General features: G+C 34.3%; 1 protein-coding gene and 1 long non-coding RNA gene across 5 annotated transcripts; both read left to right on the top strand.

The window, feature by feature from the left end:
* Nucleotides 1–207: 207 nt before the first annotated feature.
* LOC106426958 lies at nt 208–1826 on the top strand. 4 transcript variants are annotated; one of them, XR_001285395.3, is made up of 6 exons: nt 223–568; nt 657–762; nt 959–1030; nt 1111–1236; nt 1346–1398; nt 1487–1826. It is a non-coding gene; the product is annotated as an uncharacterized LOC106426958 (long non-coding RNA). The 4 variants fall into 4 exon arrangements; XR_001285396.3 differs by having other exon boundaries at nt 235–568; nt 657–746; XR_007319549.1 differs by having other exon boundaries at nt 208–568; nt 959–1236.
* Nucleotides 1827–10725: 8899 nt separating this feature from the next.
* On the top strand, nt 10726–11433 carry LOC106378378. Its single transcript, XM_048749120.1, has one exon. It carries the CDS (start codon nt 10726–10728, stop codon nt 11431–11433), a length of 708 nt encoding a protein of 235 aa, XP_048605077.1.
* Nucleotides 11434–15362: the final 3929 nt, after the last annotated feature.

The following is a 15362-nucleotide window of genomic DNA, read 5'->3' as shown; positions in this document are numbered from 1 at the left end:
TCACCTGTATGACATGAGCAATGTATGTATTTAGAGTATATGTTTATTTGAGTACAACACTTATAATTTGTGTTTTCAGCAGAGATATCCCTCTTACTTATACTTCGATAAGTGTAGAATTACAATGACAGTATTATATCTTATTCACTTTTCATAGATTAATTTGTCGAGGTTTAGAGTAAGCAATGTTTAGCTAGAGTATTATATCTTAACCTTTATAGTAATAATTTAATTTAGTATTGATTAAAATGATAATATATCAAATTCAATATAGCTACAAATAACTGCATATTATGTTGTAGCTATATAATAATTCAGAAATTTAACACAAAAATTTCCATTCCCGCTTTGCCTTTTTCTCATTTTCCCGGCTAAAGCATTTCCGGGGCAAACAAATTATTTTCTGTTTGAAACGAAACCACAAAATTTATTTAAGTATAGAAATACAAAAAATCTTTTTTACTTATCTTCAATTCTCCCTTTGTTTCTTCAGCCTCCTCTGTATCTTTTCTCAATCTTCTCTCTTCAACCTTCTAATATAGCTGTTGCTTCCTAATTCGTGTTTAAGGTTAGCTGTCTCTCTCTTTCATTCACTCTTCTGAACTGATTCACCCTTTTGTTTCTTGCGTTCGACTCAAATTTGATTTGGATCGCAGATGAATCTCCTAGGCGTCAATCTTAAAATCGCTTCTTTCATGCCTCAGTTCCATAGCTCACGATCCGATTGTAATTTATGCGCTTCTTGGGTTAGGTTCTGTCTCTGTGAGTTTTGTTTCTATCTCACATTTAGATTAGTGAAATTGAGGTTTAAATGAAAATCTTGTTTGGTTCTTAGCGCAACAAGAGAACCTGAAACCCTTGCTTTTATTTCATTCTGAATGGTACTTGATTTGTGATTTGACGAGTGATTAGATAAAAAGATGAATCCTTTACTCACTTTGTGTTTCCATTGTCATAGGTTTCTGCAAACGACGAAGTTTTGTGTACTGCTTGATATCAAGGAGAAAACTTTGAAGAAGCTGTCTAAGCAGTATGTGTGTTCCAGACTGTCTTTGTTTTCTATTTGTTCTCACATACTTACCAAACTCTTTGTTTCTATCTTCGTGCAAGGACATGATATATGAATCCAAGTAGCAGGGGTCACTTGTACAGTTCTCTGGCTCTAAGGAAATTCAAATGATGCTGGAGATTGCGGTGGCATCCCTGTGTTTAATACTTATAATGTCACTGCATTTGGTAAGATCAAAAAATCAAAATATGCAATAACTAGTAACTGATTACTTGATTATCCCTTTTCTGCTTATTGACTCTAAAGCTTGGTACTTTGGCAATGATATGATGGTAGAGAAGATGGCCAAGGAGTTTGTGGAGATGTTCAAACACGAAGTAATGCTATAGGTAGGTATATTGTCCTAACTCATTCTGCACATAAGTACCTTTAGGCTACCGATTAGCTTGATTATTTTGATTTACAACACTAATATAGGGCGATCTTAGGAGGAGCCATACTTGTTCCTGAAGTCGCAATGCAAGTAGCAAAGAAGAGACATAATTGATTGATATCAGTGACGAGGAAGAAACAAGTCTCGAAGGAGATTTAAGTTTCGGTATAAGGATGAGTGGTACGTAGGCAAATCGAACCTCCGGTCAAGTTTGATATAGCCAAGAGACCAGGAGCAAAGAGATACCGTGCACCAGTTTAGATTTAGGTTTTTATTAGGTTTTCAAAACCAGTTTATTATTTATGAACCAGTTTTAATTTGTAAACCATATTGAAAATATTATTGGAAATAAAAGAAAATAAAATAATTGATTTGGTTTTAGTATTTATTGTAATTGTTATTAATTAATTAATTAATTTGATTATAGAAAAAATGCATTTTAATTAAATTTTATAATAATGGCAACAATTTAGTTTTGTGGCTGATTGTAGAAAATTTTAAACGGTTTAGAATATGGCTTTTTGTAGCGAAAAGAGCAACAAACTTGAGTTAGCGCTATTTGTAGCTAGTAGCTACAAAAATCGTTTGTGGCTAAGTCGTAGAAGTAGAGCAACAAATAGCAACACTTATTCGATTGCCACAAGCTCATAGTCAACGAATTTTTTCTGTGGCGATTTGTGGCTAAGTGTTAAATAGCCACGAAAATTAGTCGATAGCCACCATATTTTTCGTGGCTAAATACACAATTTCTTGTAGTGTTTTACTCTTTTATCAAACATTTTCAGGTCTTAGGTCCACTTGGAGGAGAAGATGTCGAATTGAGTGCAAATGAGCTGTTAAAGATGCAGAATTTTGTATATGCATACGAAGTTTAGCTTTTGATGGAAGACTTCCCACTGTATTATTTGATACAAGATATTTAACTGAGTTAGATTCTCACTTACACCAGTCTGAGATCGATCCATCGGTTATATTGAATGGTTTTCGCATTTGACGGATGACTGGTCTATCTCCTGGTTCAATTCAAGAAAAAAGAAAAAAATTGGTTGTCCTTATTTTTAGTTAATTTTAGCCTCCAATTTTATCAAGAATAAATTAGACATATATCTTTTATTTTCAGTCATTTATAGGGCTACCTTTATTTTTCATCAACCTTATTATTGGTTTCGGATATTTGGGGACACGAATATGGACCTTTGGAAAAGATTTATGAACCCTTGTTTTTGATTTCTAAATACATTATGAATTATTCATCATTTTTCTGTGTTTTTATTTACATGCATGAGTAGCATTAGTTAGGTTAAGGGTTTTAAAGGAACTCATAGATTGATGATTGTGATTTTTTAAAACAGAAAATATCTATCCATTTTTTCATCTAAGTTGTTCTTATGCTTGAATTGGAATGATCACATGATTCCTTACTCATAGGTTGTTTAATGCACTGAAAGTTTACAATTAAATATCTGAACGAACTTAAATGAGCAAAATACTCTTAACCAATTGAAGTTGATGTTAGAGAGTTTTGTAAACTTATCGAGTAGGATAATGTTCTCTACTAAGGAAGTTGTGGATAATTGGAGTAGTATATCTTTAAGCATTAATTCGTTTCAGCAAAATGTAAAAACTATTTATTAGTTGGAACGAAATTTTGCTCTGCTGAGACATGGAAACTTGGACATGTCTAGCAAGGTCCAATTACCCAAACATGAAGACTCTATGAGAAGATCTTAACGAAACAAATATCAATATACATGTGTAAGTTTTATCGTAAGAATCAAAAAAATAACCGATGGTAGAGAGTATAAGTAGATTAGCTGATTGTTGATATGATTACCATCAGCCTACAACTATCTTAGAATCAGTCAAATGTACACTGAACAGTAACTAACTTGACGCAATCAACTTCATCCAAATATATCGGGGTTACAGTACACAAGAGCCCATGATAATGAGAAGGCCCAATATTAATTTTAGTATTTGTTTCAGCTTCTTCTACATGAGCGCAAATCGAGAAGGAACAAACATCTAAGAAAATGACGCCAATTATCTAGAGAGAGAATCCGTTGAGGTAAATAAACGTGAAGATGCAATATAACTTTTTCACTGTAGTTGTTAGATTGTTTCTGTGTAATCGTGGTGATCTCTCCATTGAGTGTGAGTAGCTTCGAATATTAGACTCGTTATTAAGGAGAGATGGAGTTGATGAACTGTAAGTTGCATAGAGTCATAATGTCATGGCTCGTGTTCTTGATGTTCAAAAGATTTGCTATTTATCCTGAGACATTTGTTTACCATATTTTTTATCCATCATGTATGCATGTCAAACCAACCCCATTGCGGTTTGATTCACTATTACATCTATTAGTTTCTGGTCAAATTTTATGCTGAATGTAATGCTTTGAAGTTTGAATGGAACAATACAAAAGGCATATACTGTAATGGGTTTGGTGAGATGGAAAAGGGTGTGATCTTGGCATGAAATTGGTTTAGGTTCATAGTTATTATTTCTATTCCTAGTATAATATTATTGGTAGATATCTATCCTCTAGGCTGAAGAACTACTATAGAACCCCCATAAGCATTGTGGTAGAATCTCGGCATCCGCATTAAGGAAAGAATACCCCTTGCATTCAATGGCTTTCTATCTTATTTTGGTAACCTTCCTTTGTGATTTTCCCAAAAAGCACAAATCTGATAAGTATGGGATTAAATTCATCTTAAAATTAAGACATGTACACAAATTTTATCTCAATGTCTTTACACAACTCCCTTTTATGTCATAGAGTTCTGAATTTGAATCTATTAATGACATGATCCACTTAATGCAGGGATATCTGATCGGATTAGGGAAAATATGATGAGAGGAAGAAGAGTTTTGTTGTTGCTGCTTGAGTCTTCAATATTTTATGCGGGGAAAGTGTCTTTACAGACATACAAAAAAAATATCAATATGCCACAGGAAGTAACAAAGATTTATTTATTTGGGTAACTATAACTAGATTAGCACCAACAGTATCCTTTACGTAACTATAATTTAGTCCTGAAACTTTTTTTGTATATCAAAAACATCACTGTAATTAATAAATTTACTAGTAAGAACTTTCTAATAATTTGGATGCTATCATGTGTTATTTAGATTGTGTTGGTTCACCTACCAAGTTTCCTTACCAAATAAAAACTTTCTCATGTTAATTATCTTTATTTGCATGTAAGTTTATGGTTCTAATGGTCGAACAGTCAAATACTATATTTTGAATATTAGAATTGTCACTCGGTAGATGTTTTTTCTATATGATTTACTTTAGGTTCAACGTAACTATGTTTACTAGTCATAGTTCGTCCTATTCTCTCCAATAGTGTCTTATCAGTCATTCTCCGCGCTCTCAGTGTATGTCACTCCTCAATGGCACCGGAGAGGGTCTACTTTCTTCTTTTACTTTGTTTTTATTTAGCTCATGTGTTTTCCATGGAGTTTTTCGGAGTTTAGACATTATTGATGGTCTTTCTGTTATGGATCTGGTGGCCACTAATGATCTCCAGAGGCAATTATTCTGAGGATCCAAAACCTAGCTAAGGGGAAGAAACATGAGTTTCTACAAATTGTCAATGGCTGGTCAAAGGTGTGTTGGTTAGTCATCTCTTTCATTTTGTTTCCATCCTGCCTTGATACTATTAGAGACAAAGTCACCACATTGGTAGTTGGAAGGGATTCTAATTAATATATAAGACTAATCTAATTATCACAAATTGGTTTTAGGTTGGAAGCACATCTAACTTAACAATATTAGAGACTAAAGTCTCCCACATCGGTAGTTGGTAGGGATCCTTAGTAATGTATAAGATAGATGTGTCAATCCACTTATCACCAATTGCTTTTAGGTTGGAAACTCATTTAGTTTAACATGGTATCATAGCCTGATCCACGCAATCCAACTCGATCCTCATCGATCCAACCCAAAGTTGGCCCATTGATCATTTTTTCAACATTCCGAGATCGACGCTTAAAAAGTCATCATCTTGATTGAGCATATTAGAGACTAGGTCTCCCATATTGGTAGTTGGAACGGATCTTAAATAATATTTAAGATTGATGGGCTAATCCACATATTTCTAATTTGTTTTAGGTTGAAAGCCCACCTAACTTAACATGGTATCAAAGCCCGATCAACGCAATCAAACCCGATCCACATCGATCTGGCCCAAAGTTGGCCCATAAATCCTTTCCTGAAAATTTCGATATTGACGCTCAAAAGCCATCATTTCGAGTGGATGTATCAGAGACTAAGTCTCACACATCAGTAGTTGGAAGGGATACTTAGTAATAAATAATATAAATAAGCTAATTCACTTATAACCAATTGGTTTTAGGTTGAAAGCTCATCTACCTTAACAATTACATGGCTTTGTCGTGAGCTTTTAGCCTTATCTTGCATTATTTTTATGGTTTTGCTTATTTTCGCATTTTTGACAGTTTCACTGAGATGATGCTAGTCTTCGTTGATGTGTTCTATCCAGGTTGTGCTCTTATATGTTCCCTCATCTCAGGCCTCCCATGTGCTTTTATTGGCTGGGAGAGATTGTTTGGTGGTGTGGTTGGTGTTGTGCCGCTCCGCCTCCTCTTGCTAAGTCTAGCTTTTTCTCGTGTGTGTTTTGCTTGAAACTTGTGGAGTATAGTTATCTTCTTTGTGGCTCCATAGTTGGTTTATTTCTCCCTTTATTGGCCTATTTTTGGTTTTATTTTTGCGTTATTCAAGCTTGATCGTTGTTTTGTATTACTTTGGTGCGGTTCTTAGAATTGTTCTGCCTCCCCCATTGTTAAGTTATCAGATAGTTTTTATAGTATTGTTGTAGGTTAGATGAATTTCACTTGTGTTTTCGCTGCGTTCCTTGATTTCCTTGGCACAAGAATTAAACAAGAGATTCATCTTAAGTCAAGTTTGCGCTGATATCAGCATATGAAGGAGATGAGAGACCATGAGCATATGTCTATGGTGTACCCTCAATTTTGGAACGAGAGGAGGACATTCAGGTATGCCCCAATAAAACCCATCTTTTATTATTGGACCGAATGTTGCAGACACAGAATCATGCTGATATAGAGATTTTGTGTAGTTAGTTACTCGAAATCACCGGTTCAACTATAAATTTCTAGGCATACCTCCTCATGGTTACAATATCATTTGAGTAAAGAAGTTATGACCTGAAGTAAAGCTACCATTAATTTTGATCCCGGCAAGAAATAGAATTATGATTGGGTTATTCTCCTAAGATTATATGTTGTTTCATTGCTCTTCTAAGCAGACTTTTATATCACTTATCGGTGAGTGCTTTTATAGGGGTTGATTTTAGCTTTGTCTTTCACATCATTGAATAATTCAACGAGTCTGCATTAAAAAGAACATTTATTTTATGTTCTTTTTTTATTGATATTCAAATATATGATAATTTTATTTAAACTTTTTAAATATTATTTAATTTATTCTACTGATATTTAGAGAACGTTCCTAAAATTTGGGATGTCGTACTAAAATTGATACAGCTAAAGCTTCCAAGATATATTTATATTTAATTAAAAAAATTATATTTGGGCTGTAGGTGGTGACTTTAGCTTTAATTTTCATCTACACCCTCAAATACTATCAATCATGTTTTATATTAGTTTTTAAAGGTACAACCAAAAAAATAAAGTTACAGCCAAAAATACATAAAAAATTGTTGTAAAAATATTATTTTTTAAAGCTCCATCTTTTTAGCTGCAGTAAGTTAAAAAGCTACATCCCTTAAAGATAAATCAAAAAATCCTACAGCCTAATTCTAAAGTAAATTTTCTACAGTTAAACCTCAACCAATCACCCCCATTAATAATTATGTGAAATCAAAAGAATGTAATAAATTGTTTTTATATCAGATTTTTTACAAAAACTTAAATATAACAAGAAAACAAATTATTAAAAATATTTTTAGCAAAATGTCAAAATCTTTGTGACTTCAATTTTGTTTCATAAAAAAATTAAAACTAAATTAATAAAGGAAATTTATTTTTATTACACGATACATGACAATATAATAGATTTTCAATAAAATTGTTATTTCATATTCCAAATTGGAACATTTATGGTATTATATATTGGTAAATATGTTCAAATTAAGAATATTTGACCAATGGCATCAATATAAAGATATGTTATTTAATGTTGTTGACTGACTTGATTTATCAATCTATATATGTGCCAGAATGATAAATAACTGAAGACAAAATTTTAAAGATCTTTCAGCATTTGGATTCATTAAAGAAAAGAATGGCTTCCATAAATTTAAAATTTTTTGATATTATTGGTGAACTCATTCTTATGAAGGAAGAATCAAAAGAAGATGAAGAGCATGTGAGGGTGAGAATTTATTTACACAATTCGTACGCTTATGAACTTTGCTCTTTCTACTAACGTTAATTATATTTTGTGAAATTTAGGATTTGCTTGAAAATTTAATAAAATGCCTAGATGAAAACAAAATTGTTTTGCGCCTCCAAGTACTTGAAGGAATCCGACATTTAAATATAAAAAAATTGCTTGACTATCAAATAAAGATCTTAGATGATTGTATTGAGACGAACAATAAGCTGATAGAAGCAATTGAGGCTTGCTTAAGGGACGAATGCTCATGTGGAAAGAAAAATAAGCTTATTGAAGCGATGGAGGCTTGCTCGTTGGAGGATTGCTCGTCTAGTTCAATGGCAAAAGTCTTAACCAGTCAGAAACCCAATAATTAATATATGAACATCATTACCTTGTATCATATATGATCAAATTGTCCTTTGTTTCTTCATCTAAAGATTTTATGGAATAATAAATAAAATGCAATTATGTTGTTTGTGAATATATATATAAAATGGTAGTTTTATAATAAAATATATTTGGTTTAATATTTTTTTTACCAATAGAAATGTTATTGAATAACCAAAAGTAAGTGAAATATTTACATTGTAGAAAATTGTAATACCCAAATGTGCAAGAATGATTTTAAAACTATAGAAAATACAATACCTAATTTATCTAAATCAAGGATATTGGCATTGCGCTAACTTATTGCATATGGTTTCCCCAGATCTAGCGCCGAATTAGTTAATCAAATATTATATGGCTTCTTTCAGAAATGACTTAAAATTTGTGGTCAAACACAAAATTAACCTCTATTGAATTTTTGTTTTGCCATATTCACCAGAAAAGTTCAACTAATCACAAAAATGCCATTACTTATTATTTTATTATTTTTGAAAATATGTTAAGTTTTACTCAAATATCCTCACTTTCATCACTTATTACGAAATTAAATTCATTGTTTTAATATCATAAGCACCATTAACAACATTTTTTTAACACGACAACCATTAACAACTAAAATCAAGCTTTAAATGCACTAAAAAATAATTTATACATCTTTTTATCTCATTTCTTAGAGACGAATTATTTATCTTGAATATCTTTCGTATTTCATCCCAAAAACTCAAATATTAGAGTTCAGTATTTAATTAAATTACTCAAGTATAATGATTCTTGGTCAATAACGAGGGTGTATTTCTTTAAGAAAATTTGGGTGAAATTTTTCAGGCAGAAACATGATCCGCCGGCTAGTTACTGCGCAGGGGGAAGTTTTGACATCTCATCGTGACATTAAAAAGGAGGATGTGCATCACTTTCAGAGTTTTCTCCAAAGCCAGGATCCAGCTATTGAAGATATTTCGGTCTCGGAACTCCAAGATCTTTTGACTTATAGATGCCCTCCTGAGGCTGCTGCAGTGCATGCGGGGCCTGTTACTGCAAAGGAGATTCATGAAGCTCTGCTTGCCCTGCCTAATGACAAGGTCTATGGTCCGGACGGGTTCACAAAAGAGTTCTTCGTGGCAGCATGGCCTATCCTAGGAAGAGACTTTATCGTCGCAATACAATCCTTCTTCATATTTGGGTTTTTGCCTAATGGGATTAATGCTACTATCTTGACCTTGATTCCAAAGACTGAGAATGCTCAGACAATGAAGGAATACAGGCCCATAGCCTGCTGTAATCTGATATATAAGGTCATATCAAAGGTTCTGGCCAACAGGCTGCAGGTCATCTTCCCGGACGCAGTGGAAAACCAGTGTGCTTTCATCGAGGAGAGGTTGCTTGTGGAGAATGTACTGCTTGCATCTGAGCTGGTAAACGGCTATCATCGCAATGCTGGTAAGGAGAAGTGTGTGATTAAATTTGATATAGCCAATGCTTTTGATACAGTTAAGTGGTCCTTCATCACAACTGTTCTGCAAGCAATGGGACTGCCTTATCAATTTATCAATTGGATAAGACTTTGCATTTCGACAGCAGCTTTTTCAGTCTCAGTAAATGGTAGCTTGGAAGGGTTTTTCACGAGTGCTCGGGGCATCAGACAAGGGTGTTCCTTGTCACCATACATGTATGTCATTTTAAACAACATCCTGTCCAAACTACTCAATGGTGCGGCAGAGGCGAAGGAATTTGCGTATCATCCTCAATGTGAGGGAGTAAAACTCACGCACCTCAGCTTTGCTGATGACATCCTCGTATTCACTGAAGGCAATGCTACATCTCTGTTAGGTGTTCTGGCGGTTATGAAGAAGTTTGCTCAAATGTCGGGTTTGCATATAAATGTTGCTAAGTCTTCGATTTTTGTTTCGGGAAGCAATCTGCAGGCACTCCTTAATGCCGCTTCTGATCTGGGAATTGTAGTTGGTACTCTGCCCATCCGGTATCTGGGCATGCCGCTAACTACAAAGATGCTCACCAGTCACGATTATGAGCCGTTTATAGATAAGATCAGAAAAAAAATGCTCAGTTGGTCTAACAAGTGTCTATCTTATGCGGGAAGGTTACAGCTGATCAAGACTGTGATTGTAGGTACGGTGAATTTTTGGAGCTCGGCTTTCATCTTACCAGCCAAGTGTCTCGATACAATAGAAAGCATGTGCAATGCTTTCTTATGGTCAGGATCACCTACACAGAGTCACAAAGCAAAGTTTAGTTGGGAGGATCTGTGTGTTCCCAAGGAGGAGGGGGGTTTGGGAGTCAGGAGGTTTCGGGACACTTCAAAGATTTTTGCATTAAGGCTTATCTGGCGCTTATTCACGCAGCCATCTTCACTATGGGTCTGCTGGATAAAGCACTATTTGTTGCGATACAACTCTTTTTGGGACCTAAGGGATGATACAAAAGGCTCGTGGATTTGGCGGAAATTACTGAAATTACGGGAGCTGGCGTATTAATTCCTTAGAATGAAGGTTGGAAATGGTAAGAGTATACACTTCTGGTTCGATAATTGGATGGGAAACGACCGCTTGATTGATATTACTGGAGCAATGGGAACTACATACCTTGGGGTTCGGCGACACACTATGGTAAGTGAAGCAGTGGCTCTTGGGGATTGGATCATACAGGGAAAGAGAAGCCGACGGTATCACCATCTCTATGAGAGCATCTTAGCTAAAGAGGCGCCTACTAGCGATAAAGGGGATGATGTTGTATTGTGGAAGCATGGAGAAAATGATTTTAAACCTGAATTCTCAGCTTCGGCTACATGGGAGAAAATCAGGCTGCGAAGGGATAAAGTCGGCTGGAGTCATGTGATTTGGTTTACACAGGCTGTGCCTAGATACTCATTCATTACTTGGCTCGCGATAAGAAACATGTTATCTACTGGTGATAGAATGAGAACTTGGGGTCTAGCGCAGGGGTGTGTGCTTTGTGGAGAACCAGATGAAACAAGAGATCACCTATTTTTTGCTTGCCCTTACTCATATACAGTTTGGGAATCACTGGCTAGAAATTTATTGGGCAGACACATCAATCCGGATTGGGAGCAGACACTTGCTTCTCTGCAGCGTATGGGGGGGCGCAAAGGTATGGATGCCATTTTGGCAAAGCTTTCGTTTCAGACTGTTGTTTATCACCTGTGGCGTGAGAGGAATGGCCGATGTCACTAAAAAGTATGGACGAACTCGGACCAGTTGCGTCGCCTGATTGATAAAGCAATGAGGAATCAAATTTTCTCTCTCAAGTATCATCACCCGTACAAGCTTGCTGGTCTCTTACAGCGGTGGCTGCTGCTCAACCCCTAGAAGGCTATTGATTCTTTGCATTCTTTATAGAGGACACACATAGCTAGATTGAGATGTATATAACTTTTTGTTTTTTGATTGATCAATAAATATGAAACTTCATCAAAAAAAAAAAAAAAAACTTGGGTGCTTGGTATTCCCCGGATCGGATTCCTGGTTCTGGTTTGAAAAGACTAGTCTATGTAAGTGTGGTTTCCCTCTCTCTTTCCTTCAATGAAAGAATATAAAAATAAAGGATAAAGATCATAACACTGAATTGGCCTATTAGTGGTCACTCCTATTAGTGCTTGTGTCTCATGGAAGTCTGTCCAATAAACTCAATGGATTAAAATTGATACTTTACATAGTAGCGAGAAATCGATTGAAGAAAGTGAGAAAATAAATAGGAAATAAAACAGAGTAACATTGCATGTGTGGTCAAAAACCTGAATAGATAAGATTTCATGTGTCATGTGATCGCTAATCCCTCGATGAGAGCACACATTTAATCTTAAATGAAGTCGGTAATAGTGAATTTGGATAATTCTTATGAGATGTGGGCTGAAAAAGGTTAGGTTGGTAAGCTGAGATAAAGTACATGGAAGTACCTTCTAACGTTGGTGTTTTTTGATGTAGTTTGCAATTGGCAATGGTAAGACGGTTTTTTCTAAAGGAAGTAGTTCCCATGTTTTTAATTTCTTATACTTTTCTTTATGTTTTGTTTGGGAATACACAATACACAAAAGTCTAAGTTTGGGGGGGGGGGGGGGATTCTAACTCTGGAAGAGTTAATAAACACTGTTTTTGTCAGTTTCAAACATTTGTTAGTCATTGTATGTGTTTTTGGTATTTTAGTCTTTTTCAAACATTTTCAGGTCTTAGGTCCAGTTGGAGTAGAAGATGTCGAATTGGGTGCAAATGAGCTGTTAAAGATGCAGAATTTTGTATATGCATACGAAGTTTAGCTTTTGATGGAAGACTTCCCACTGTTCGATTTGATACAAGATATTTAATTGAGTTAGATTCTCACTTCCACCAGTGTGAGATCGATCCATCGGTTATATTGAATGGTTTTGCACATTTTACGGATGACTGGTCTATCTCCCAGTTCAATTCAAGAAAAAAGATAAAAATGGGTTGTCCTTATTTTTAGTTAATTTTAGCCGCCAATTTTGTCAAGAATAAATTAGACATATATCTTTTATTTTCAGTCATTTATAGGGCTACCTTTATTTTTCATCAACATTATTATTGGTTTCGGATATTTGGGGAACAAATATGTACCTTTGGAGAAGATTTATGAACCCTTGTTTTTGATTTCTAAATACATTATGAATTATTCATCATTTTTCTGTGTTTTTATTTACATGCATGAGTAGTGCATTAGTTAGGTTAAGGGTTTTAAAGGAACTCATAGATTGATGATTGTGATTTTTTCAAATAGAAAATATCTATCCATTTTTTCATCTAAGTTATTCTTATGCTTGAATTGGAATGATCACATGGTTCCTTACTCATAGGTTGTTTAATGCACTGAAAGTTTACAATTAAATATTTGAACGAACTTAGATGAGCAAAATACTCTTAACCAATTGAAGTTGATGTTAGAGAATATTGTAAACTTATCGAGTAGGATAATGTTCTCTACTATGGAAGTTGTGGATAATTGGAGTAGTATATCTTTAAGCATTAATTCGTTTCAGCAAAATGTAAAAACTATTTATTAGTTGGAACGAAATTTTGCTCTGCTGAGACATGGAAACTTGGAGATGTCTAGCAAGGTCCAATTACACAAACATGAAGACTCTATGAGAAGATCTTAACGAAACAAATATCAATATACATGTGTAAGTTTTATCATAAGAATTAAAAACAATAACTGATGGTAGAGAGTATAAGTATATTTGATGATTGTTGATATAATTACCATCAGCCTACAACTATCTTAGAATCAGCCAAATGTACACTGAACAGTAAGTAACTTGACGCAATCAACTTCATCCAAATATATCGGGTTTACAGTACACAAGAGCCCATGATAATGAGAAGGCCTAATATTATTTTTAGTATTTGTTTCAGCTTCTTCTACATGAGCGTAAATCGAAGAGGAACAAACGATCTAAGAAAATGACGCCAATTATCTAGAGAGAGAATCCGTTGAGGTAAATAAACGTGAATACGCAATATACCTTTTTCACTGTAGTTGTTAGATTGTTTCTGTGTAATCGTGGTGATCTCTCCATTGAGTGTGAGTAGCTTCGAATATTAGACTCGTTATAATGGAGAGATGGAGTTGATGAACTGTAAGTTGCATAGAGTCATAATGTCATGGCTAGTGTTCTTGATGTACAAAAGATTCGCTATTTATCCTGAGGCATTTGTTTATTATATTTTTTATCCATCATGTATGCATGTCAAACCAACCCCATTGCGGTTTGATTCACTATTACATCTATTAGTTTCTGGTCAAATTTTATGCTGAATGTAATGCTTTGTAGTTTGAATGGAACAATACAAAAGGCATATACTGTAATGGGTTTGGTGAGATGGAAAAGGGTGTGATCTTGGCATGAAATTGGTTTAGGCTCATAGTTATTATTTATATTCCTAGTATAACATTATTGGTAGATATCTATCCTCTAGGCTGAAGAACTACTATAGAACCTCCATAAGAATTGTGGTAGAATCTCGGCATCCGCATTTGGGAAAGAATACCCCTTGCATTCAATGGCTTTCTATCTTATTTTGGTAACCTTCCTTTGTGATTTTCCCAAAAAGCACAAGTCTGATAAGTATGGGATTAAATTCATCTTAAAATTAACACATGTACACAAATTTTATCTCAATGTCTTTACACAACTCCCTTTTATGTCATAGAGTTCTGAATTTGAATCTATTAATGACATGATACACTTAATGCAGGGATATCTGATTGGATTAGAGCAAATATGATGAGAGGAAGAAGAGTTTTGTTGTTGCTGCTTGAGTCTTCAAGATTTTATGCGGGGAAAGTGTCTTTACAGACATACAAAAAAACATACCAATATGCCATAGGAAGTAACAAAGATTTATTTATGGGAAAATTGGAAAAATGAGACACTTTGAACTTTTATTTGTCACAATAGGATTTCTGATATTTTGAACAATTCTGGACATATTTTACCCTTTTTTTATGGAAAAAATAGTAAACTGAATTTTAAAAATGTTAAAAAATATCAAAACTATTGGAAACATAAGTATGACAATATATATGTTTAATTTTTTTTTTAAATGAATCATATTTTATTTCATCTTCTAGCTACAGTTACAATACTCATTCTAGTCATCTACTTAGTCTAGAAATCGGCTACTAATGTTTATACATAGATATATCTTTGGTATACAACGTAACCTATCTTTTCTTATATATTCTAACCAAAGCTAGGTTACGTTATAATCAAGAAAGATGTCTTTCTTATACCTTTAGCTTGATAACGACATATAGCCACAATGCGTTGATATACCCTATCTATATTTGGAGCCATGATATGGTCTGTCTTTTACCTTATGTGGCGCCTAGGAAGAATATGTTTCACATCTACTCTACTGTATTCTGACTTACATAGGTTATACATTCTACAGTAAATCCGAAAAATATGGAAACTTCCATAATCGGTTAAAGATGTTTCCTGAATCTAAACTAAATCTTCCCTAAATATCTCCAAGAATATTTTCTCCCACGTTTTTCTCCTTCTCCCACGATCTTTTGTCGTCGTTCTTTGTGTTTCTCTCTTCTTCATCGACATAGTCATCTCTCTTTTCTCTATCAATACAAC

Source organism: Brassica napus, chromosome C2 (genome assembly GCF_020379485.1).
Source record: "Brassica napus cultivar Da-Ae chromosome C2, Da-Ae, whole genome shotgun sequence".
Lineage (NCBI taxonomy): Eukaryota > Viridiplantae > Streptophyta > Magnoliopsida > Brassicales > Brassicaceae > Brassica > Brassica napus.
Note: the sequence above shows the minus strand (reverse complement) of the source record. Positions and strands in the feature narration are given on the sequence as shown.